Source organism: Medicago sativa, chromosome 4 (assembly GCF_051527215.1).
Source record: "Medicago sativa cultivar Bolivia chromosome 4, Bolivia_mono, whole genome shotgun sequence".
In the NCBI taxonomy this organism is placed as follows: Eukaryota; Viridiplantae; Streptophyta; class Magnoliopsida; order Fabales; family Fabaceae; genus Medicago; species Medicago sativa.
Window position 1 is genome coordinate 76,053,627 of NC_140752.1, and position 24,693 is coordinate 76,078,319.

The window sequence follows — 24,693 nt, forward strand, 5'->3', positions numbered from 1 at the left end:
TTATTCTCAACATTTGTGTGTGTCCAATAAATATTAATTTAATTTTGTAAGATTATTAATATTTACGTAAGTATATATCTTATAGATCTAAAGATTCATGAGCTTGATAGATATATACATATATGATCGAATATTATGACGTCGTTTGATTTATATAACTGACTTCATTTAAAAAGCATCATCATATCTTAAAGTTGATTTATAAGACTAACTTTCCCTCAATAAAAAAATAAGACTAACTTAATTGGTGTGTCGTATGTAATTATCTTACACACTTAAAAAGCATCATCATATCTTAAAGTTGATTTTAAACCTCTTCATCTGTTGGAACGATCAGCATGTTAGTGTGGTGGGATATATTATATATTTGGCTTTTAATTGACTTCTCCTTTCTCTTAAGAGCTTCTCTAGTCTATATATTATAATATTTTGTAAGTTGATCTTCGTACTTTTGATCTTTTTATAGAGTTAGAACACTCTCTTCTTTCTTAATATCAAATTCTTTTCAATTTCAAAAATAAAAATAGTCCAGCAACCCCTTGAGCCAATGCAAGAGTCATACCAGATCAAATCATAAACTCTTAAGTGTTAGTTGATAATATTAGTAATTCGTATTAGCGGTAGATATTATTAATAAAAAAAAAAAATCGAGTATATGATAAATACTGCAATTGCATAAAGATAAATTAATTATCTATGGATAGCTTTGTTAGACACAAACGAATAAAACTAAATGTTAGCTTAGTCAAATAGAGAGAATGACTTGTTCATCTTTATCGAAAATGGAAACATGACTTTATAAGCACATTACACTTGTAATTGAAAAGAGAAAAATATGCAAATGCACTAAGCTCCTATTTTGTTGCATGAGACACAAGACTAAATCAAAATAGAACCCTTTAAAACTAGAACATAATATGACTAAATAAAACTCTAACAGAAATAGCCTAATTTTAGCCAATAGACTCTTTCAAACCTAAATTTGAAAAAAAAAAAAAAAATGTTAACTATATCAAACCATTTCCTAATAAATAATAGCGGTGCACATAAAATTTTGGCAACACTTTTGGTTGTTGTTTGTAAAGAATCATTGTGTGGTCCCATTTTGTCTGAGTTATAATATGCTCATTAACAAATATAAACACTACAGAGTGAAAGAGAGGAAAGGAGTCAATGTCAATAGCTGTAAAAGAAGGACCAAAAAAACACCATTAAATACTCACTCACTCCCTCTACTATAGCACAGTGAAAGCAATAGACATTAAATTCATATGGATCCAGAGAGAATCACGAGCTGGGCTATAATCTCTCTACTCCATCCAAACATGCACGCCTAGGTCGTGCCAGCCAGCCTTTTTTGTCAATTTCTACGTCTGCATCTATATATCTATCTATCAAGAGCTTAATCTATCATCATCAATATCTCTTCATTCATTCACAAGTATGTATGTTATGTTGGTTTGAGAGGCTGAAGCTGCCAGCATGATCTGGTAATTAATTAACCACACTCCTAATTTTTATACATACATATTTTTTTGTAGGGATATATATACATATTTTTAATATTCAATTTATATATGAATCAAATTGTTATTAAGAAAAGCAATAATAAAAATTTATTGGCTGGATTTGTTTTTTTTCTTTCTTTCTTTTTACAAATTGGTTGGGTTTCTTGTAGTGTAGATAATTTGTTATTCTTAAGTGGTGTTCCTAAGCTAGCCAAGTAATTGTTTGGAATCACTTAGGCTTTGCTTGCGAGTCTGAAAGGAAAACGAGGGAATGCCTTTGTAAAGAAGGAGAGGAAGAAAAAAATTAGGAGAAATTTCTCTTTCTTAGCAAGAGGGTTTTTTTGAAAAGAGTCAAATGATTTTTTTTTTAAAGAATTTTAAGAGAAATATAATGATTTCAAAATCTCAAAAACCCTAAAAAGCTCTCTGTTAATTTGAATTTTAAGAGAAATATAATGAACCACTCTTTCCCATTAGTCATTAATCCTTTATTCTTAAAGCTTTTCCTTTTCTTTCCTCCAAACTTTCACATAAGAAGGTGCCTTATTTTTGTTATAAGATTAAGACGTGGTTCCATCAGATCATCTTGCAGCTTCAATCACTCAAATACCAACATATAATTAACTAGCTCCAGTACTTCGGGACTCATGTTCAACATCTCAATTTCAATTTCGCAGGTAATTAGACTTAATTTCAGTCTCCAATTATCTCTTCTGATCATATATATACGTACAATTGTGTTCATTTAATTTTTTGTTCCAACTATACATGTGCAAATACACGTGCTTTAACTCTTCTTGGTAATTATAAATAAATTACTTTACAGACAGATACGTACACATATTCACATGCACGTAGTTGTTTATTAGTAATTTTTATATTATGGAAGAAAATATTTGCGAGAAAGAAGACGAAGAACCCAAAATATGGACATCATACAAGACAGTGTCTATAAGCATAAACCACGGCTGACTTAAACACTTTAGCGGTCTTATTCTAATCTTAAAAATTGAGCCCATCATAAAAAGAAAATGTTGTTTAGATCCTAGAAATTATTTCAACATATTATATTTAATATTTCCGTATGAAATGCCAAAAACTCAAAATTTTGTCCGAAATAACCAATTAGCCGGCCCTAACATGAACTATAATATATTCATCGTATTATAGCAAATATTTTTAAATTGGGCGAGAATATTTTATATTACTCTATATTATGTATAGTACTATTCCACATTTTTGCCTAATTTCTAAAATCAAATTTTTTCTTAACTCTACCGAGAGTGAGGGCGCATGTAGAATTTATTGGGCTAAGTGAAATAAGGTTTACTTATTTATAGAAAATGAAGAGTTGATAGTTCGTACTTCAAGAGTGTTAAATCGGTTAGTTGGGAAATTGGTGTTGGAGATTGAGAGTGAATATGGCTGGGTTGCGGTTTAAAATTTCGGCAAAAACATATGGGTTGAAAAATGGAGGTGTGCGTTGGGTCTTATTAAGGATTATGTGTGGAGAATAGATGTTCTTGGTGTTGAGAGAGGTGTGAGCACTCGTTTTGATAGTTTGTTCTCCAATTACCTTTTGAATGTGGTCGGAAATGGTGGAAATATCTTATTTTGGTTTGAACCGTGGTTAGATTAGAAGTTGTTGAAAGATAAATTTAGTAGGCCTCTTAGCTTGACTATTACTACCTCCGGTCCTATTTATAAGAGAAAGTTGGGTCAATAAAAGTTGATGAATCTGGACGGGATTGTTAACCAGATACGTTGATTTTTATTGACTAAAATTTCTCTTATAAATAAGACCGGAGGGAGTAATAAATAAATATGAATGAAATAGCAGAGAGAATAATGTTAAAGTTGAGTGAGCCTGATGGAGGTGTAGGCTGGAGGTAAAGAGTAAATCTTTTTTGGGAAATGTTAACCAGGACATTTGTTAAGGAATTATAAAAGGAAATATTGTCTTGAAAATTGTGTATTCTACTTTTTGAAAGTAAAAAAAGTGTTCTTTTCAATACAAAACTTGACTTTTCTTTCTACTTTTGGTTCTTTAACTAGTGCCCCCGGGGCACTAGTTAACATGTCCCATCTTTTTTAAGGGAGGAAGATTTAGTGGTGGAGTGTAGGGATTTGTTAGATAACATATCTTTGCAGGTTAATGCAAAGGATTTTTGGCGATGCAATAAAAATCAGAAGAAGCCTAAAAAAAGAAACTTATTTCATGATTACAAATGATAACTCTATAACAACTGATTATCTGCTTTTCTTTCTTTCAAAAAAAAAAAAAACTGATTATCTACTTTGTGATGTCACTTGGAGCAAGTTTATTCTAGTTATCATTGTTTGAGTGAAGACTGCTGAATTATCAAATTTTAGCAAAAGACAATTTGGTTCGTAGTAAAACTACTCAGTTGGATTCTCACTTATGTGTGTTGGTTGTGAAATTAAAGAAACATCACAACATCTAGTTTTTTATTGTCCTTTTCCGGAAAGTGGATGAATGTTTTGGGTTCGCTGGGTGTAAGAAAAATGGCATATCTTAGAGATGGCATATCTTGTACAATGAGTTGACTTTGTTAGTATAATTTCAGTTTGTTTCGCATTTAAAAAAATAATAATAATACTCCGTCCCTAACTATAGCTCCATTTGAAAAAGAAAAGAAAAGTTTTTTTTTCTTTCTGTAAATATAAGCTCATATACAATTTATTAGGTATATTTATTATTATTTTTATTATTTTAAACACATCACTTCTTAATATCATTAATTTATCGTCGTTCAAAAAAAATCTTAATTTATCTATGAATATGAAAAGTTTTAGATGTCAATACACAAAGAATTTTAGGAAGATCCGCATACAAAATGGACACCTTAAATTCACTAACCATTTTCCTTAATATATGTTGAAAAAAATAAAAGGTTCTTATAAAAAGGGAACAAATGTAGTACTATAAAAAGGGATTGAAAATGACAAATTTTTAACTTTCAAAAAGTTGACATAAACTTCTAATTTTGTTTCTTTAACAAATGTCATAAGACACTTTTTAGCATTTTCTATAAAAAAAAATGATATCCTTACAACAATTTTACGACAACTTTTGAATCAATCGTCTCTTTTAGTTTTGCACTGTGTTCTTAGTGTATTTCATTCTTTCTTTCTAGTCCTATTATTTTTGTCTCAAAAGAGTAGAAAAGAAATGGTTATTCCAAAAATAATTCTGCAAGTATCATTCATCTTTTTTCTATTTCTATTTTTTATCAAAAATAAAGATATGTGTGATTATACTTGTAGAACAAGAAGTGATATAAGACAGAGACAGAAAAAAATGTTTGATTTATGATTCACACGCGTTTTATTTCTTTTTTAAGTGGCAGTGATGATTTGTCTCGTAATCTGAACAACCTTTATGTAACTTTTTTCGGATGCATTTAGCACGAGTACTGCGAAGACAAAATTATGGAACGGTTTTCATTTGTTTTGTTAGTTTCCTCCGTAGACAACTGTATGTGCGGTGGTCCAATACTACGTACCGTCGCAATCTACACACTTAACTTTGTCTTCTGCCTTCTTTCATTAATTCATTTAACATCTACTATACTATCTATCTGCAGGTACATTCAAACCAAGGGCATATATGGACTATATATATATTTTGTGCAATTCCTTTGTCCATAATTCCTTTGTGTTATATGCTTCTAATAGATTGTTTAGTATCGAAGTAACCTAACGTGATTCTAGCAAACTCATTGTGATATCAAATATGTATTACTATCAATTTTTATTTTCATTTTCCTACTTAGATGATAATTTTACTACTCTTATGTTTAGGATGTAAATATTATACCAAACTTCTAGATAATTGACTTTATGGATACGTAGTGGTGATTTATTTTTATGGTGGAGTGTAGGGATTTGTACATATAAGTTAAACTTCTCTCTAATTGTCATTGAATTGAGAGTTAAACTTCTCTCTAATTGCCATCGAATTGAGATTCTCTCCATTTCTTATCTTTAGGGGATGGAGAGGATCCCAACCTATTGTTATCATCTCAAACTTCGCTAGTTATATATTTAAAGATAAGAGAAATGTTAAGGTCACACATTTTAACACACTCCAACGATAAGTTGTTGCTTCATCCATTTTTTTTATTCTTTTAAACTACATCTTCTTTAGAATTTTAGAGATGGAACTTTCCGATCTATGAAAGTAAAGTTGGTATAAATAATAATTGAGGGTATTTTAGAGATTTAGAAAATTTACGGGTGCCCAACAAATTATTGGATGCACTTAAAAATTGTAAAAATAATACCAACAATGGATTGGTCTAAGTAGTTAAGGATTTGGGCTTCTTAAGCATGTGGTCAGAGGTTCGATTTCTGACTCATGCGTATAAAATAATCTGGTTGGAAGGGGATGACCCACCTTGTGTGCCACACAAGTTTTCTGATGGAGATTAATTGTTGCGAAGCGGTGAAAACTTTGTACCAATACAATATCGCAGTAACAAAAAAAATGTCAAAATAATGTCTCAATTGTTGGATTCAATCAAAAAATCAAGATTGGGCTACAAAACTATAGTGCTGCACAAGATCCAAGCTACTTATTGAGTTGTGCAAGCAAAAAATAAGAATTGCTCTATGGCCCTCAGTTTTGCTCAAAAGTCCTTCGATTTATTGGAACATAATTTTTGATTGTATAATATTTTCTATTGGAAGATACGATCCGATCATCTTTTTTATTCATCGGATGCTATCTTATGATCGGCTTATTTCAAATGTTGAGTAATCCAATGGACACATGGAGCAATTGTCGGGGGAAAAATTGAAAAGTGAAGTCTATTATGACCAATGTTTTAAAAATCTTAATGAACCCTAAGATTATGTGGATTAAATTGAAAATTGACCAATCCTCTAATTAGTTCAACTCTCTTTGAATTCAACTATCTTTGAATTATAATCTAATTAAACTTGATAGAACTAGATATAACTATGATTGGTTTGATCCATTTTATTTTGTATTTATTTATTAGTCATTTGATTCAATTTGGTTGCTTTTTTTTTCTTTTTTATGTTAAATAGACGAAATGACAATAACTATATGAACAATAACTATATGAAAACTCACAAGTGGTGAAGTCAGGGCGTAGTCCCCAATCATGTCATCTAGCCTAACAATTGCAACATTTTTATCAGTTGAGTTAGAAATTTTGATGGCTGAGATACAATACTGCATGCACTGGCATAAATTGAAGAACGTATAATATAGGCTATTGTTTTCTAACTTTATGCAAACTTTACTTTAGTCTCATTCCTTCCTTGATCGTAAAAAGCGGTCTTACGTAAGAGGTTACACGAAAAGCATTTATTTGAATAAGTGTCTAACAATGTTGTATATCTAAACACCAAAAATGTGATGACAATGTATTGTTGATAAACTTACAACATTTTCAGAACACAAGTTTTAACAATTCACTTTCTTCATAAAAATACTACTGAAATTACAAACAACTTCATATAGGTAAAATACTTATCAAAGTACGGAAAATACAAATTTTCTTTGTTTCTGCAGGCTGCAGTTAATAAATAAATAAAATTAATTTGGATTGACATAAAAAAATATATATATAAAAAAAAAAAAATACATGTCATAACATGAAAAACGGTCTGCTGCAGAAGAAGTCTTCCCAAATCAAAAGGCGATATTTATCTTCTGCACATAGTTCACTCATAGTTGAGTAAAATCCAAACTATACCAAATGCAATTATAAGTAAGGTTCAAAAAGTGATAATTCAAACCAAACCTGAGCTGATATAGCAGCCAACAACCAGTAAAAACTGAACTACGACTGTGGTAACATATGCAATCCTGAATATCATGTAGAAAATTGCAGTTACATACAGGTACTTCGCCTCAGTAATGGTTGCAGAGGCATCCAAAATCATTGTCTCGTGATCCAAATCACAGCTGTGCAAGCTAAATGTATCACCAAGAGGAATAGTGAATACTACGCACGGCTAGAAATTACCTTTTACTTAAAATCATCAGCAATCCAATGAATATCAAAATTTAAATCAGAGAAGATCGATATTCGAAACTGATGCTAATGTACAAGGGTAAAATTCCCATACCGAATAGATTGAAGCTCAACAGGCATATATTTTACATTCCTTTAACTTACAGTAGGTGTTCCCCTTTCAAGAGTGCTTATAATACAAAGTCTACAAAGTGGTATAGATCAAAGATTCATATAACACAGTGCAAGCTAAATGTCCTCTTTAAAATACTACACAGCTCACAAGTGACTAATATTATCACCTTATCGAACATGAAAATAAAAAAGAATAAGAATTTTATCCAGAAGTGAACCTTGTTTATTTTTCGCTTTTAAAGCTCCACATACTAAAGGCCTTTGCTTTTCTAAAGCGACGAGAACAACAATGCAAATGAGTGTTGCCTCAATGAGTTTATATGCTGCATTTTACTTCATCTTTTCAACCCCTGCTGCTTTAATTCTTCAATGATAAGGAAGAATTTGAATGTTTTCTTCTCTTCGCTTCAGGTTCTCCTAAATGCAAGGAAACAAAATTATCTTCATCAGGTTCATTCCTAAGTTCAGATAGACTTTTGAATTCCAAGTCTTCTTTGAGGAAGCTTTGATGAACCGGAGATTTTCCTGCAAAACTTGTTGGTATGAACTGGTGTTCAACATTTGGAACTGTTTCAATCTCATTTCTGATATGAAATTCACAAGGCCTTAATGACGGTTTGACTATCGTAGATGGTTCTTCAACTGGAACGTGTTCCATATTCAAACAAAAAGGCTCAAAGCTCTCTTCAAGCTTTTTTTTTATTGGCACAGTGGGAGATGATTCTCCAACTGTAGAACCAATTCCAGCAGTAGAACCATTCATTTGCTCTTGCCCCGAATCTAAAATACAGCCAAAGAAAGGAAAAGTCAGCTCTAGGTATTCCTCAAATAAATAAACGGTTCAGGAAAGGGATACCAACTAACAATTGATAATGATTGTTTTATACATTGAAAGAAAAAAGGACATTTGTATGCAGGAAGTGTATGCATAATCCATAAGAAGGTTGGTTCTACTCCTGAGACTGAGATGAAAACGGACACATTAACTTTGTTTATAACGGGATTTGATAATTTTTAAATGCTTTAAGAGATATAGCAATATTTATTATTGGAAATGATGTTAGAAATTATTGGCCCAGCTCCTTTTATAAACTTGTATAAATCATAAACGCTCGTTAACACATAAAGACCTTTGAATTAAACCACATTTTGAAAACAAACCTTGGAGTGCTTCATTTGTTGTTACGAGATCAAGTTCAAGGAGATCAAGAAGCCGTCCAAGGTCAACACCACTTGTCCAATTCTCAGGGGGTTGGCCAACTCTTAGTTTCAAACGACCTCGATTAGCTGTCCCGCCCCAGATAATGCCAACAGGGCGGGGCTTCTCCCTATTCTGACCAGTCAAGAGAATAAGGCTTCCACTATCGCCTTCAAGGTCAAACGTTTGCTGGTTCTCACCAACGACAAGAAAATCAGTGAGAAAACAAATACCTTTCTCATCATTATACTCAAGGGCATAGGCCATTATAGTCCCTGTAGTCAAACCAGAACTTCTTCCAACTTTAATCACTTGCCTGCCAATAAGACTGTTGATTGGAGACTGCAAATCTATGCGGTGGACTTCACCAATATCACCCACACCTCTTATAGATGTAATTACATTGTTCATGTTAAAGTCTTCTGCGAATGGGATGAATGCCCCATCAGCTCGAACAAATGTTTCTGCAAGATAACAAAATGGTAATGAGAATGGTGATTGTAACCCTTCAAGAAAGTTAAATCATAATCAACAAGTTTGAAATGACATTAGAACAAGTTTGACATTTTTCAAAGGATTGCCTCAGGAAACTCGCAAACTATATTGACCAAGAGATAGTTTTATTGAAGTTATAGGGTATCAAATCAAGAGAAAGAGAAAGAATCAAGACTTTAAATTGTAGTTATATTTTGATATTGTTGGAGAACCCACGTTAATTAGCAATATGGCAAAAAATAGTGGTTAGAAGTGAGGGACAACCCGCACCCTTTTAGCTAAATTTTCGGGTTGAATTAGGCCTAAAACTCAAATTCTAAAATGGTACTGGAATCTTGTCGGTTGTCATGAATATGTTGTTTGGACAACTATTATCAGGCCACAGCAGATGTTCGGTCCTGCAAACTTCACACTTCAAATTTTGATCTTGGACATGAGGGACTGTGGTGTGAATCTCACATGACAGTGATATGGCTAAAATAGTTGTTATAAGTGGGAGGCAACGCAGATTCGGATCCCCTTCAGCCAATCTTCTCGTGCGATCTGTCCTGCGGTAGTTACAACCGTTGGATCTATACATGGATGAGAGAGAAAAAGTAAAATAAAGTAATTAAATAGTCTCAACCATTGGATCACCGCATGAGAGATGGCAGCACAGACTTATGCAAGAGATGATCCTTGTCCGAGGCAACGCTCACCCCATAAGCTAGCTTTTGGGATTATATAGGGCTAAAACCCAAATTCTAAGAGATATGATTGATGATTTAATAATATACAAAAAGATCAAACCTTAACCCTCACTTATACTAATACAACACTCTGAATCTGAATCAAATACTGAACAAATCGCGATAATAACTTAAAAATCCGAAACTAATCCTAAGAGATAATTCAAGACGCTCTAGGATAATATTGAGATACTCATATTATGAGATGCTTCCTTATTTAATAAGAATTGGGAGTTTCATATTAGAATAAATCAAGATTAGTGTTTATGTTATTGTGATAACATCCAACATATTATTCACACCATATCAGTAAGAAATTACTATTCAGAGTATTCCTTTTCCTCTTTTAACTCAGACTAAAACCTTATAGCTTCAACATGGTAACAAAGAGGTATCATCCTCTATGACTCATCCAGACTCTATGACCCGTCCATTATTCTTTTTCATCGATCACCACATGTAAAATATTCATGATGATCTGCAATTTGAAAACAAATTACCTGGGTTTGTTCCAGCAAAAATGCCATACCAAAGATCATCAGTAATAAACGATGTTGCTCTCTCCACTGCACCAAGATATACACCAGGTCCAAGACTGGGTGGCAAAGGATGAAACATCTTTTGGTTCGGATAGTCCAAATCAACAGCTACATGTCGATTTGTTAGAAAACCAACTTCTCGATTTCCTGTTCGGCTTCTAACAATAGCACCCAAGGTTCCATATGTCTCTTGACTTGCAACCTTCAAGGAGAAGAAGTTAAAAGGTTATATACAAAAAAGAGGAAAAACATCATCAAGACTTGCATTAGAAGTTGATTCTCATGAGCAAAAGGACCTGAGAACCAGAGCCAACGCATGAATCGCTTCCCCTTAAGCCATCAGCAAGCTCCGTATATAATTGTTCTTTAGGAGTTTGTGCCGGTGCACCATAATAAGAAAACTCCACAACATCTACGTCGCACCAAACACCTCCTGGCCCCTGTTTACAAGAAATAAGAAATGGCTTTAACTAACTTCATTAAAGATTAGACCAACCTATATACCATAAAAAGGCTGGCATGGTTCCTTTATGGCTTTGAGATGATATTTTTACAGATAAATGGAATTTATATTGGTTAAGGTTATCACTGATAAAGCATTTGTTTGTTCCCCAACAATCTATAAAACCTATCGGTCGGATTAAATTACTAAAAGAAAAGAAGAAAAACTGTGTGGTGTATAATAATGAATATTTGAATTGAAAAGTGTAATGAGGTCCACTAAAGCCATGTAGAAACCTGCAACATAGCCAGAAGAACCAAAATTCCCCACCTCAAGGGCAGCAGGTAGGCATTGAACATGGTTGAGCCATTGCCTGTGAACTTTATGCGCAACAAAGACAAGAATAGCTGGAATATCAGTCAAAACACCTCCTCTGATCCGAAATCCAATCGCAGTGCCAAGACTAAATCGCCGTAAAATCTTACTATGAAATGCCCTAATAGTCATAAGTTCAAGCAAGGTAGTAGCCTGCTGTCCTGACGGCAATCGACCCAAAGTTTCAGGTAGAACTCCCTTTTGCAGATTACCAAAATAGTTAGCCCTGTCTTCTGCTGCGTCATTCCAGCGATTCAATGTAGGCCAAGAAAAGTAGGCAGCATTGCTCTCAGAATGTTGAACACCAACTGCAAAAGTTTGCATGTGTAAAGGGCTGGATGAAGGATGACCATAGTAGTTTCTTTCCAGGTCCAGAGCCGACTCCTCCGATTGAGTTGATCCAGAATGGTGAGCTCTCAATCCCAATCGATTCCGATTCATCTGTTAGCTCTCCTACATCACACTAAATGTAGCTTACAGATCAAAATACAATATTTCATGTTATGCTCAAATTTACTTAACTTTTAAATCAATGAAGATCTTCAACATAGACTACTCTAGCAAAATACAAACTATTGGAGATAGAGATAATTTAGCAAGTTTGTCTGTTGCAAAGACCACCCCAACTCTAGAAACACAATGCTTCTAAAAATATGTATACAAAAACTGGAACACTTCTTTGAATACTAAATTTAAAAAATAAGTAAAATTCTTTAGTGAGAGTATATGACTATATGTTTTAGATTTGTGTATAGACTTCACTAGTCAAAGTAAAATTCATCCGCATAAAATAAACCTAACGACTAATAGAGTGTCAACTGTATGTGCATAATATCAACAAAAACAACACATGCATACAGCTATACAGGCAAGACCGGCACATTTAAATTGTATTTGTTCCGAATCAAAAGGCTAGCAAAATAAAAACTAATGAAGAAACCAAGCAATTAGGCTCAAGTGGTTAATGAGCTCTGTTAATGACGAATTGTTCAGAAGAACCTCAGTTCAATTCCTGGGTGAAACAACTCTTGGCCCGACTTTACTTACATCCTGACCAAACTCTGGATTACCAAGGTTCCTTTCGCTTGAGAACCAGAGGATTGACACGGAAAAAAAAAGAAGAAGAAAAAAACTAATGAAGATAGAGATGATTAAGCAAGTTCATCCGTTCTAAAAACTCAATCCCTCGTAAGAGAACATACAAACATAATATGCATACAAAAACAGGAACACTTCTTTGAATACTAAATTTGACAAAATTAGTATAACAATCTCCTTAAACCCAAATTTTTAGCAAAATCTTCCAAGTAATAAAACAAAGCGAATACATGAAAATAAAAAGGTAGGAAATTTACAAATCCTCATGCAGTGTAAACACACTAAAATCCTGAAACAGCTTAAAAAATCTGAAGAACATCACAAGCAAGATACGGAAAAATGAGTAATCAAAAACGGAAAAATGGACCCAGAAAGAGAGAAAGAGAGAGTAGACCCAGAAAGTCATCTCAAGTAATAATGAGTAATCAAAAACGGAAAAAAGGACAAACACTATGTGCAAGAGAAAACGAAAATCACAAAAACAAAAAGAAAACACAGCCCATTAAAGAGGGTTATGAAAAGATAGAATTTTGGAAGATGGGTTGGAGAAAAGTGAACTCACCGATAGGCAATGTTGTTGGAGGTAGGAAGAAGAGGAGGTTGAAGGTTTTCATGCCCTAGTAGTTGTTTCCAATCATTTTTGAGAAGATTATTAAGATTTGCAGACAAAAAAGTTTCACACTTGAGTAGGGGGCATTAGAAATTAGAAGCTTCCCTTCTTTGTGGTTGTGAGAAAGAGCAAAAGAGAGAAAACAGTGATTCAGTGACGATCATCATCATTAAAGACCACTTACTTAGTAACAATACAAATACTTGTGGATTGTGTTCTTTACTTTATTTTTTGAGTCAATTGGATATTCTTTAGGGGTAAAGATTAATATCTCGAGTTTGATAAGATTAATATCTCGAGTTTAAAGTAATTATAAAAGATTCATTAACATCTCGTTTAAGTGTTTTCAGACTCTTTACTTACCAACATATGTTATAGTTTTGTTTTCTTTTGGTAGAGAGGAGTCAGGGTTCAAACTTCAATCAACACGTCCAGTTTAATAATTTTGACATTTTTACCGTTGATCCAGTACTTATGAATGTTACGATGTTTTCTTTAATGTATCATAAATACTTTTATGCAAATAGTAACTAATTATATCTCGCATAAAATGTAAACTTGTAAATCAATATAAATTATGAATAATTTTTAAATTTTCATAATATGCTCAAAAAAGTTTTGTATCTAGAGGCGAGAGGAGTCTCTACACGTATCTTTTCAGAGCCTAAATTATATAGCCCCTATGCAATTTATCAAATGCATTTGTTATTATTTTTTCTCAAACATAGGCCTTATTAATAATACTAATTTATCTTGAAATTTGATAGATAAAATTACACACTAATATATAAAGGTATTTTTGGAAGATCAACGTACAAAATAGACACTTTAAGTTCACTTACCATTTTTATTAATATACATGTGTGTGTATATGGAAGAAAAAAAAAATCAAAGGTGCTTATAATAAGAGACGGAAGGAGTTCCTTCAACAAAAAAAAAACAGAGACGGAAGGAGTATATTGCAACACCTAAACTAACAAAAATCAATGCATCGGCGGATGAAACAAACAACATATAAATGGAATATATTGCAACACCTAAACTAACAAAAATCAAGAAAACCATAAAATCATCAACCCTAAACACAGGAGAGGTTGCTCACACAAAAAATGTAGCAAGGAGTTATTTTATAGACAAAGTGTTAATTAATTGTTATGTTTATATTTTTTCTTTCATTAGAGTTTGAACCCAGATTTTTAAGTCCTTTAAACCGTAACTCAAACCATTTAAGCTACTCAATGGTCGTGATACAATATGTAGTTAAAACATTTTCCATAATAGTTAATCTTTAGCCATGATAAGAATTGAGTGTTCTCAAGAACATTACTTCCATTGCTTTCCTACCGACATAAGATCATATTTTTTTCTTCATTTTCATATGGACCAAATGCAAACTAACTATATAGAATGAGGCTTCTCATGCATAATCATGTCATGAAAAACTATCCATTAAACTTATAAGCACAAGCTAGATTGTTATTCATCATTGCGCAATTGATGTCCATCATATAAACTTTAAGACATTAGGTATATTAGTCACATCTCTTTTATATCCATTATTTCCCCCCATTCATGGCCGATATTTGACTAATCACTCACATTTTAACATAAAATTCTCTCTTAAGTGTGATTCTCCCACATCATATATTTTCATTGCCATTATTACCAACAAAGCACGCCTCCTAACTTCATCAACATGAAAACTTTTGATTCAATGATCCAATACCAAAATCCACCCCCGCTCTTCCCACCAAGCCAAACTCAAACTCTAATACCACTTGTTGGGGCAACATGGGGATCTCTAGGAACGACAACATAAAGTGCTCCACGACCACACGAGGGAGAGACATCACATGTTCACATAAAACTTTAAGACATTAGTGATACGAACCACCCCTTCTTTATATCTAATTTTTTGCACATTTAATAATTGATGCAAGACTAACCACTAACTTTTAAGCCCAACAAATTCAAAATACGAGACGGCACATTTCTAAAACTTGACAATAATAAACAGATGTTGTGCAGATTCGTCACACATGCATTCAACTCAATGTTCAAGAATACATCAAATGCATGAATATCTCTCTACCAACCAAAATTTCTATTCGACCTCCCACACAAAACACCATTTTCCAACTTATACTTTTGAGTTAGCACTTTAAATCATAATCATTCCTTATCACCCTCTCGACCTCTAAAATTATTTCCCTAATAAAGCAAGATTAACCTCTCTAAACTTACGACCACCCAATTCCTTGCCTCTAGCACAACAAACCTTATCCTACTATTGATTTTTTGGTTACAATCCTACTATTGATTTGAACTTGATTGAAAAATCTGAGTTTATTATTTTTTTTAGAAGGATTAAAGGTAATTAATCATTTAAATTCAAATATTCATTGTTGGTTTAAATATTTTTTAAACTGTCGATCAATCATAATTTTAAAAATCATATGTATAATATGTTGATTGTGTAAACTTTTTTTCCACATACAGCATATCAAAACTTTATTGATTTATATATGTGTGTATTTTTATTTATGTTATTATGAGTGGAAAAAATATATCAGAGGAGACATGGGCACTTGAAAATAATAGTAGTATATGTATTTATTGGATACAGATGATATTTATCAATTTCTTTTATGTGGGTTTCTGTCCAAAAAAAAATTCTTTTATGTGGGTGGGGTTTAAGGGGCCATCCTTGTTTGCTCCCCAAAAGTTGCGCATCCTTTCAAACTAATAATTCATTCCCACCTATATAAACCTATAAATATATTTCAGCCTTTCCATAAAATTAAAAATTCCCAAAAAGAAAAAGAAAAAGGTTGGTGCCCTTATACTCTTTGTCTACTTCCAGCTCTAGTAAAAAAATTGTTTTTGACAAAAGCTATAGTAATTTCTTGTTGTTTTACAAAGCTTTGATCTCTTAGGTTGGTTTTTATTTTTGGCTTAATACACCCTTCGGTCACTAATATAAGCAAAAATCCATTTTTTAGATACATTCAATTAATGATGTATGTGACATATAATAAAGACCACATACATCATTAATTGAATGTATAAAAAGTGAATTTTTGCTTATATTAGTGACCAGAGGGTGTAGCAGTTTTAACCTCCTAACTTTTTCAAAGTTGCGATTTTCGTCTTCTAAGAAGAAAAAAAACAACAAAACCGCCCCCTAAGTTTTGCACATGTGACAGTTTTGGCCCCCAAGGCCAATTTTGACTCGGTCTACGCTGACGTGGCAGCCTAAGTGAGGTGTCACATGTTATTTTTTTATTTTTTATTTTTTTGCCTTGGGGGGCCAAAACTGCTACAGTTGCAAAACTTAGGGGGCGGTTTTGTAGTTTTTTCTTAGGGGGCCAAAATCGCAACTTCGTGAAAGTTAGGGGGTAAAAACTGCTATTAAGCCTTTATTTTTCTTTCCTTTTTTTTAGGCCAAATACATCCTTTTGGTCTTTAAGTTTAACAAAAATATCGGATTAGTCATTTAATTTTTTCCAGTTTCAAATATACCTTTAAGTTGTTAATTTAATACACCATTATCCTTTTAAGGATCTATTTGAAACTTAAAAACTTAAAAAAAAATTAAATAGGTGAAATAAATTAAAAACTTAATCCGGTATTTTTGTCAAACTTAAAGAATCAAAAGAGATATTTGACCCTTGTCTTATTATGATAATTTGAGTTTTTGATACAGATTTAGCTGTAAATATGAGAAGAATTGTGAGTTTTTATTTCTAAATAGTAATGACAATCGTCATTGAAATTTCTGATAATTTTAAGTATAGGTCTATGGTGAACCAACTGTGAAGATGTTTTACCAAAAAACTTATCTCTTAATCTCTTAACTTAATTTCAATTAGTTTTAAATTACTCATTTATAACTTTGGTTTGAGATTTATGGTGGGTCAAATACCTTTTGCGGCCTTTTAAGTTAGATGTTTATAAAAATTAATCATTAGTGTAACAAATTAGTCTGTTAATTTTGTTTTTGTAATGATTTTTTTTAGCAAAGTTTTGTAATGAATTGATCCTTAAGTCATAAAATATTTACATTTTTATCCTTTTTTTCATCAAACTTCGTTAAAAAAAAGGTTTATATTGCAATTTAACATTGAGGTGACATGTCTAAAAAGTTTTTATGACTTCAAACATGATTATTTACACCAATTTTCTCCTTGTTTCTGAATTCAAATCTAATTGTATACATAAATATTTCGTGCACAACATTATAGATCAAGTAATTAATCGATTTCGTTTCAAATCAAGACTAGATAATAAACCCATGAATCCTATTTCTGATATCAGTGAATATCCACCAACTTAGTATTAAACATCCACATAAACATTTTTTAACTGAGTTTGATAAAAAGCTGATGATGGTGAAAATATTTTGACTTAGAGACCAACTTGTTGAAAAAAACTTAAAGACTAATTTGTTTAAAAAATATAACTTAAATAATCGCATGAGGTATTTGACATTTATGTTATTACAAAACTCTTTTAAAAAAAAAAAACTAGATATCTCTATATAACTATAGAGATTAATTTTTTGAGCTCCGTAGAATTCATATGAATGGCAACACAATCCTTAAATTTTTTAATATTATTGCATATATATATATAATAAAATGCGAACCGAGATATTGGTTAAGCTAAAAACACATACAACATTCTCACTTAACTATTTTTGGGTATGTTATTAAAAAAACATTGATTAATTTTTTTTCTTTCTTAAATTAAGTTAAATTTACGCAAGACTGCAACAGTACACATATGAGATTTTGCTAAACAGTAGTTTTCAAGAAAACAAACAAGAACCATTTATCTATGTCTCATTCTCTCTCCGTGTCCAATCATCCATTATCCTTACATTATCTTCACTTTATTAGTCACATCATATTTTCGATTTTCAATCATCAAATCATGATTATTTTCCTTACACGCATCTCTAGTGGTAAGTAAGAACCAAATTTCAAACAAGTATGGTAGACTTATGTGGCGCCTTCTGGGAGACCTTAATAGGTCTCCTACCGTGAGTGAGTGAAAAAGTTGCAGGTGTATTGTACATCCGACCACACACAATCAATTACTATTCTCTTTCCTCTTTTTTACTATTCTCTCGCCTCTTCTTCCTGGTTGTTTCTGCAAGTTTGATTGACCATGGATAGACTCTCTCTCCCCTTCATCCTACATACTTTATTTCACTCATTTTTACCCATTTATCATTTTTGTTATTATTTTTTATAATTTAATTTTCAATCAGAATAATTAATTGTGTTCTCTGTTTTAAATCTGGTTTTAAAACACAAGTTAATGCAAATCACAGGTATGTAGGATTATACCAACAAAATACTAATCCACAAGAGAGTTAAAACAAACCCAGAAAGTGAAACTTATTTTTTATAATTTAATTTTCAATCAGAATAATTAATTGTGTTCTCTGTTTTAAATCTGGTTTTAAAACACAAGTTAATGCAAATCACAGGTATGTAGGATTATACCAACAAAATACTAATCCACAAGAGAGTTAAAACAAACCCAGAAAGTGAAACGGGACCAAAATACCAAGCCTTATGCTACAAAACAAGCAACCAAACCACTTATTTCTCTTGGCTAGATTTTCTTCATCGAATTGCAGAGAAGGGAATAAAAAATGGACTACAAAATATATATGCCCATTGTAATGTTTGAAAGCAACAAGTGGTAACTGGTAATTTCACGGCGGCTGATAGACAGCATGCGGAGATATGTGGTAGGTTGATGGCGGCAACCCATACGAACAGTTCTCGTCGTACAACAGTACTGCGAATGGATGAACCTAAAGATCCTGATGAATGTTGATGAAATCATATATATGATACCATCAACATGTTGAAAATTGAAATTGAAGGTTTTTTTACTATAAATTAAAATTAAAGATAGCATACTCTCTAGATTTTTTGCAATCATAAATTTAAATTCAATGATTAAAAGGAATAGAAAGGAAACAGATAGGAAAAAATATATCTGTATAGGACTGCAATGGGAAGGAGATGACGGAAGTGGTATGGGTGTTTCTTATGGTGGAGATCTGTGAGAGAGAGAAAGAAGGATAGGGATGAAGAGGAAAGAGAAAAGGAAAAGTGACAATTAAATAAAAAAGTATTGGATGTTGTTGGTGTATGCTAAGAATCATACAACTTTACAATCAAATGGTTAAAATTTGTTTCATTGTTTCTACCAAAAAAAAAATATTGTTTCATTCACTCACCCACGGTAGGAGACCTATCAAGGTCTCTCACCTTAGACTGAGCCGACTTATGTTGTTTGAACACTCAATTTCTTAGAATGAACGTTGGTAATCGACAATTCGATCGATAGATAAATAAAGTTTAGTTAATAATTATTTTTTTAAAAATTGAGTTGAGGTTTTTAAATAATTTGTCCTTGATCAACTCATTGACTATTTAAACTTGAGGCATCTCCTGGTTTGCAATTTAATTTTCCTAACTTTGATAAAAAAAAAAAATACTACATTTTTTCAATTTTTGTAATCTCTCACTCTTATTATGTTTTATAAATGAGATTAATGAAAAGCAACTTTGGAAAACATACAATAACTTTTATAAAATTAACAAACTTAACTAGTATATGTAGAAGGGGATGAGTACATGCTGTACCAACAATAAGATATTCTAGGATATGCCTTTAAAATTTCGCATTTGCCATATTTGAAACTTAGTATACTTATGTTTATGCACTTGTCTTTATCAGGCTGAAGATTATTCAAAACAGATTTTGTGAATCCAAATGGAAAAAAAAGGGAAAAGTATTTTCTCCCTACTTCTTGCTGAAAGGAAAAGTTCAAGAAGGCAATAATTGGAGTGGTAGATGGGTCCACCACAATTTGGTTTCTTATCTTACGCATGCTAATGTGGTCAGCGCACAAAAAGTAAAGGAAAATGCTAACTACCCAAAAAGAAATACACCATGGTATATTGGATGTTCAATAGGTCTCTTAAATTGTTAAAATGATTGAGTATTACTTTCTGATCAACTTGTTATTTTGTGTAAATATTAATTAAGTCACAACTTTTAATCAATCTTTTATATAAATATGAATGATTTTGAGGGGTATATTAAACAATCATCCAACAAAACAACCCAATTATGCAAAATCAAAATTCAAAGGACCAATGTGATCTTTAGGCCGGTCTCATCTACCGTGTGCGTTCATCGTCTGAAATTTGAATTCTCTCAAATTAGTAAGATATAAAGTGAAAAAAAAATCAAATACTGATATTTTTAAAAACTAATGATTTTTTAAAGGGTTGTGTTAACTTGTGCCCTGAGGGCACAAGTTAAGAAGCTAAAAATGGAAGTAAAACATAATTTCTGTCTTGAAAACATAAGATTTTAAATTTCTAAAACATAGAATGCACAATTTTCAATAAAATGTTTCTATATTTAATCTCTTAACTTGTGCCTTAAGGGCACAAGTTAACATTTCCCTTTTTTTAAACCATGTTATATGCATGAAATTTACACCATCATCTAATAATGATCAATCTTCGTTGAAAAATTTGTGAAGTATATAGGAAGGATTCTCCTCTCAATCAATTTTTTCTTACTCCCTCCGGTCCTATATATAAGAAAAGATTCTTTTTTTAGATACATTTAATAATCAATGTATCTAGTCTTCATTGTAAACGAGATACATTAATTATTCAATGTATCTAAAAAAAGAATATTTTCTTATATATAGGACCGGAGGGAGTACTTAAGAACCAAAGGTTGAATCTATGACCACTTACTTAAAGTTTTAAATTCCTTACCACGAGCATCAATTCATTTTTACTATAAAAAACTAATGATTTATTATGATGTAACTTGTCCCCTTATGGCACATTAAAAAAAAAACAAATGTAGAAATATAATATTTGAAATTGTGTGTTCAATATTTTGAAACTGTAATTTTATCTTTTCAATACAAACATCTCTTTTTAATTCGTTTTTTTAGCTTTTGAACTTGCGTCCTTATGACACAAGTTGGCAACATGGATATAATATTAACTTAATTGTAATTTTGGTCCCTTATTTTCACTATTTTATGAATTTGGTCCCTATATTTTAAACTGTACAAGTTTTCGGTCCCTTCATTATATTTTTAAACTAAAGAAGTGGTGATAAAATATATTTTAAATAACGTGGTATATTATATGATGGTGAAAAATTATCGACATCGATCAAATTGTTATAAAAACATCGATTAAATTGTGAGAATTTTTCTTAAAATTTCATTTAAAACACCCTCCAATGTAGTTAAATTATATTATTGTTCTTTCCTCTTGTATTAAAATTTATACTCTTGTATGAAATTATACTAAATACTTTTTTCTTCTAAAGATCATAACCGCAAAACTCAAACAAATTAAGTGATGAGGAGTAGAATTTTCGAGTTCAAACATACGTTTTTTAATATCAAATATTATTGCAGCTATCATCTTTTTCTTCTAAAGATCGTAACGGCAAAACTCAAACAAATTAAGTGTTGAGGAGTAGAAATTTCGAGTTCAAACATACGTTTTTTAATATCAAATATACTTGCAGCTATTATCTTAGTTCTATTTACATAATTATAATATTTTTTTAGGAAAATTATAATAATTTTTGTATTAAAGGGATATTGATTTCCTTATTGCCTGCCACGGTATTCTAAGAATATAATTTTTTATTGCCGGCCTGCCACCATTTCCGACTTTTATGAGTATAGCGCATAATTTCATGAGGATAGAGGAGAATTTGATTTTCCATAAGCCACCCACGCCACTTTCCATCTTCATTCGTTTGCCTTATCCTTATGAACTGTTGTTTGGAAAAATAAGCATAGAGAAGATAAAAAGAACATGATCACAATACAAAAACATAACGTGAAAATTTTAAAGTCGGAGTAAAAACTACGGTCATTGTCGCGATAATTAGAGAATGACATTATATGCAAATTATTATAACAAATAGACTATTCTCAAACAACCATTGACTCAAACAACCATGGTTTATCTTTAAGTTCTATTGTTTTTTGGAATGTTGTACCTGATTTTGCTAAACCTAGTTTTATTCTCAATAAGACTGGTTGGCCGAATTTTAGGGTTTCTTCTTAAGTTGTGGGAGTCTTGGCCTAGTCCCCTCCCTTTGTATTTATCTCTCTCTTTTATATACATTTTGGGTTGGTTAGCTCCTTTGCTACCAACTTTTGGTTTAAAAAAAAAAAAAATTTGTAAGGCAGTGTCGATGCTACTATTACTCCCTCCGTCCTGCAATAGATGACCCATTTGAAAATTACAATTTTGACATAATTTACATTGACCATATTTTTCTACTAATATACAAAGATAAATAATATTATATAAGATGTCGTTAGATTCGTCTCGATAAGTATTTTCAAAATATCAAACTTTCATAATTTTTTCTAACATATTATACAAGATATTTAAGCTCAAAATTATGCATTGACATGCGTAATAGGGTCAACTGTGTCATGTATTATAGGACAGACGAAATTTTAGTTTGCAAGACAATATTGCTACTGTTTGGTGAATTGTTTGTTGGTTAATAAAGGAGACAATGCTAGTGTATGGTGAATTGTTGATTTAAAATTTTGGTGTTTTTGAATTTTGATCTTGGTTGATACTTACTATTATCATGGACAACACAATGATTCAGTGGCGGAGCCAGAAATTTTACAGAGCCATGGCAAAATATTTTCAAAATATATATTAAACAGTTTTATACTATTAGTAAAATTGTGATGAATTGGTGCAGTGGCTTGTTTTGTTGAAATTTAGATGGAGAATGGCGGTTCAAGTCTCCACATTTTTAGATGGAGAATGGCGGTTCAAGTCTCCACAGGACCATTTTTTTTGAATAAAAATCAAGTCTCCACAGGACCATTTTTTTTGAATAAAAATACTTTTAATACAATAGAAGATAAAAAAGGAGGGCTACCATGGATCGAACCCACGCCCTAGGAGGTTTGGGAGCGCGCTTATCCACTGCAACACCATGGAACATATACTTTTAATACAATAGAAGATAAAAAAGTAGAAGATAAAAAAGGAGGGCTACTAAAAAAGTAGAAGATAAAAAAGGAGGGCTACTAAAAAAGTAGAAGATAAAAAAGGAGGGCTACTAAAAAAGTAGAAGATAAAAAAGGAGGGCTACCATGGATCGAACCCACGCCCTAGGAGGTTTGGGAGCGCGCCTATCCACTGCAACACCATGGAACATTTCAGGTTTGGGAGCGCGCCTATCCACTGCAACACCATGGAACATTTGAAAATATTATGGATAATATGATAATTATAGGTAAGTTGAGGATTGGAGTGGCACCTATGGGTGTAACGCCCTCCTTTTATTTAATTATTTTTATTAAGTTAGAATCTATTTATGTGATTTATTTTAAATATGTGAGGTGCTAGTTGTAACACCCCGTTTTCCCAACGTAAAAATTTCATAACAAATATCAGAGTTTTTCATCACAAAACGGAATGTCACATTTCTTAAAAATCATAAATGAATAAATAATAATTTATCCTTCAAAATTCAATCAACAAATTATTTAATATCTCGCAGCGGAATTAATTCAACATCTAAAATAGTCTTTGGCACGCAGGCCTCATCATAAAAGTCTCATAAATCTTAGTTCAAAAATAATTCTTAAACTTCAAAAACAATACGTAAAGGAACAGAAAATAGTATTAAAATCCCCATCCCGTTACGTATCAGAGCATCCTAGACACGATGTGAGGAGTCTACTCACGAACACAGCTAGTCTTTATTACCTGCACATTACCCACGGTCGAGGCAACATATACGCAGAAGGGGTGAGATTTCTCAAACAATAATATTAAGCTTATAAATCATAAATTACATTTAACAACATAAACATCTTATAATTTAACAACTATAATTAAATACATAAACATCATCATTCATCTTAGCAAAATATCATCATATAGCAGTCACAGTCATCGTCACATATCATCATACTAAAAGACATCACAAGGCAATTCGTTAAAACATCACAACTTAACAACTTGACTTGACAATGCATCTAGACTCGACTATGCAACTCTTAACGTCTTAAACCATCTCGAATCATCATGAAATGCAAATGCATGTGGTACCATTTTAGGGCATAAGCCCTCATCGTCGTGGTTGAGCAAAAGCTCCATCGTCATGGTTGAGCAAAAGCTCCATCGTCGTGTTTGAGCAAAAGCTCCATCGTCATGGTTGAGCAAAAGCTCCATCGTCGTGTTTGAGCAAAAGCTCCAGGGCATGAGCCCTCATCTTTAAATGAGTATGCATGGACTCAACATCTTACGTCTTAGAAACTTCATGAACATCTATGACATCTTAACATCTTGACAACATAACATCTTAACAACTTGATGACTTCATAACGACTCGACGACTTAACAAACTCTTTGACTTAGACCGACACTTACAACTTTATGACATTAATGGTCAACAACAGCAAACAGCAACAAGTGCAGCATATAAC

At 32.0% G+C, this 24,693-nt stretch overlaps 1 protein-coding gene and 1 long non-coding RNA gene across 7 annotated transcripts; one reads left to right on the top strand and one right to left on the bottom strand.

The window, feature by feature from the left end:
• Positions 1-1,242: 1,242 nt before the first annotated feature.
• Positions 1,243-5,400, top strand: LOC146931988 (uncharacterized). Its single transcript, XR_015006897.1, has 3 exons — positions 1,243-1,490; positions 2,068-2,185; positions 5,117-5,400. It is a non-coding gene; the product is annotated as an uncharacterized LOC146931988 (long non-coding RNA).
• A 2,207-nt stretch (positions 5,401-7,607) lies between these two features.
• LOC146931989 (protein NARROW LEAF 1-like) lies at positions 7,608-13,310 on the bottom strand. Of its 6 annotated transcripts, none has more exons than XM_085703570.1 (6): positions 13,092-13,310; positions 11,387-11,884; positions 10,911-11,054; positions 10,576-10,816; positions 8,816-9,316; positions 7,608-8,179 (listed from the first exon to the last, which is right to left on the bottom strand). In XM_085703570.1, exons 2-6 carry the CDS (start codon positions 11,870-11,872, stop codon positions 8,013-8,015), a joined length of 1,539 nt encoding a protein of 512 aa, XP_085559696.1. In that variant the 5' UTR covers positions 11,873-11,884; positions 13,092-13,310; the 3' UTR covers positions 7,608-8,012. The 6 variants fall into 6 exon arrangements, with proteins under 6 accessions (XP_085559696.1, XP_085559693.1, XP_085559694.1 ...); XM_085703567.1 differs by having other exon boundaries at positions 7,608-8,434; XM_085703568.1 differs by having other exon boundaries at positions 11,387-11,894.
• Positions 13,311-24,693: the final 11,383 nt, after the last annotated feature.

Bases quoted from the DNA above. Each gene is read 5' to 3' on its own strand.
- LOC146931989 (XM_085703567.1), bottom strand. From the start codon at position 11,872: ATGAATCGGAATCGATTGGGATTGAGAGCTCACCATTCTGGATCAACT. The intron at 10,817-10,910 runs GTCCTTTTGCTC...TTCTCCTTGAAG, and splicing joins GCGTTGGCTCTGGTTCTCAG to GTTGCAAGTCAAGAGACATA. The intron at 8,435-8,815 runs GTTTGTTTTCAA...GCTGTATTTTAG, and splicing joins AACAAATGAAGCACTCCAAG to ATTCGGGGCAAGAGCAAATG.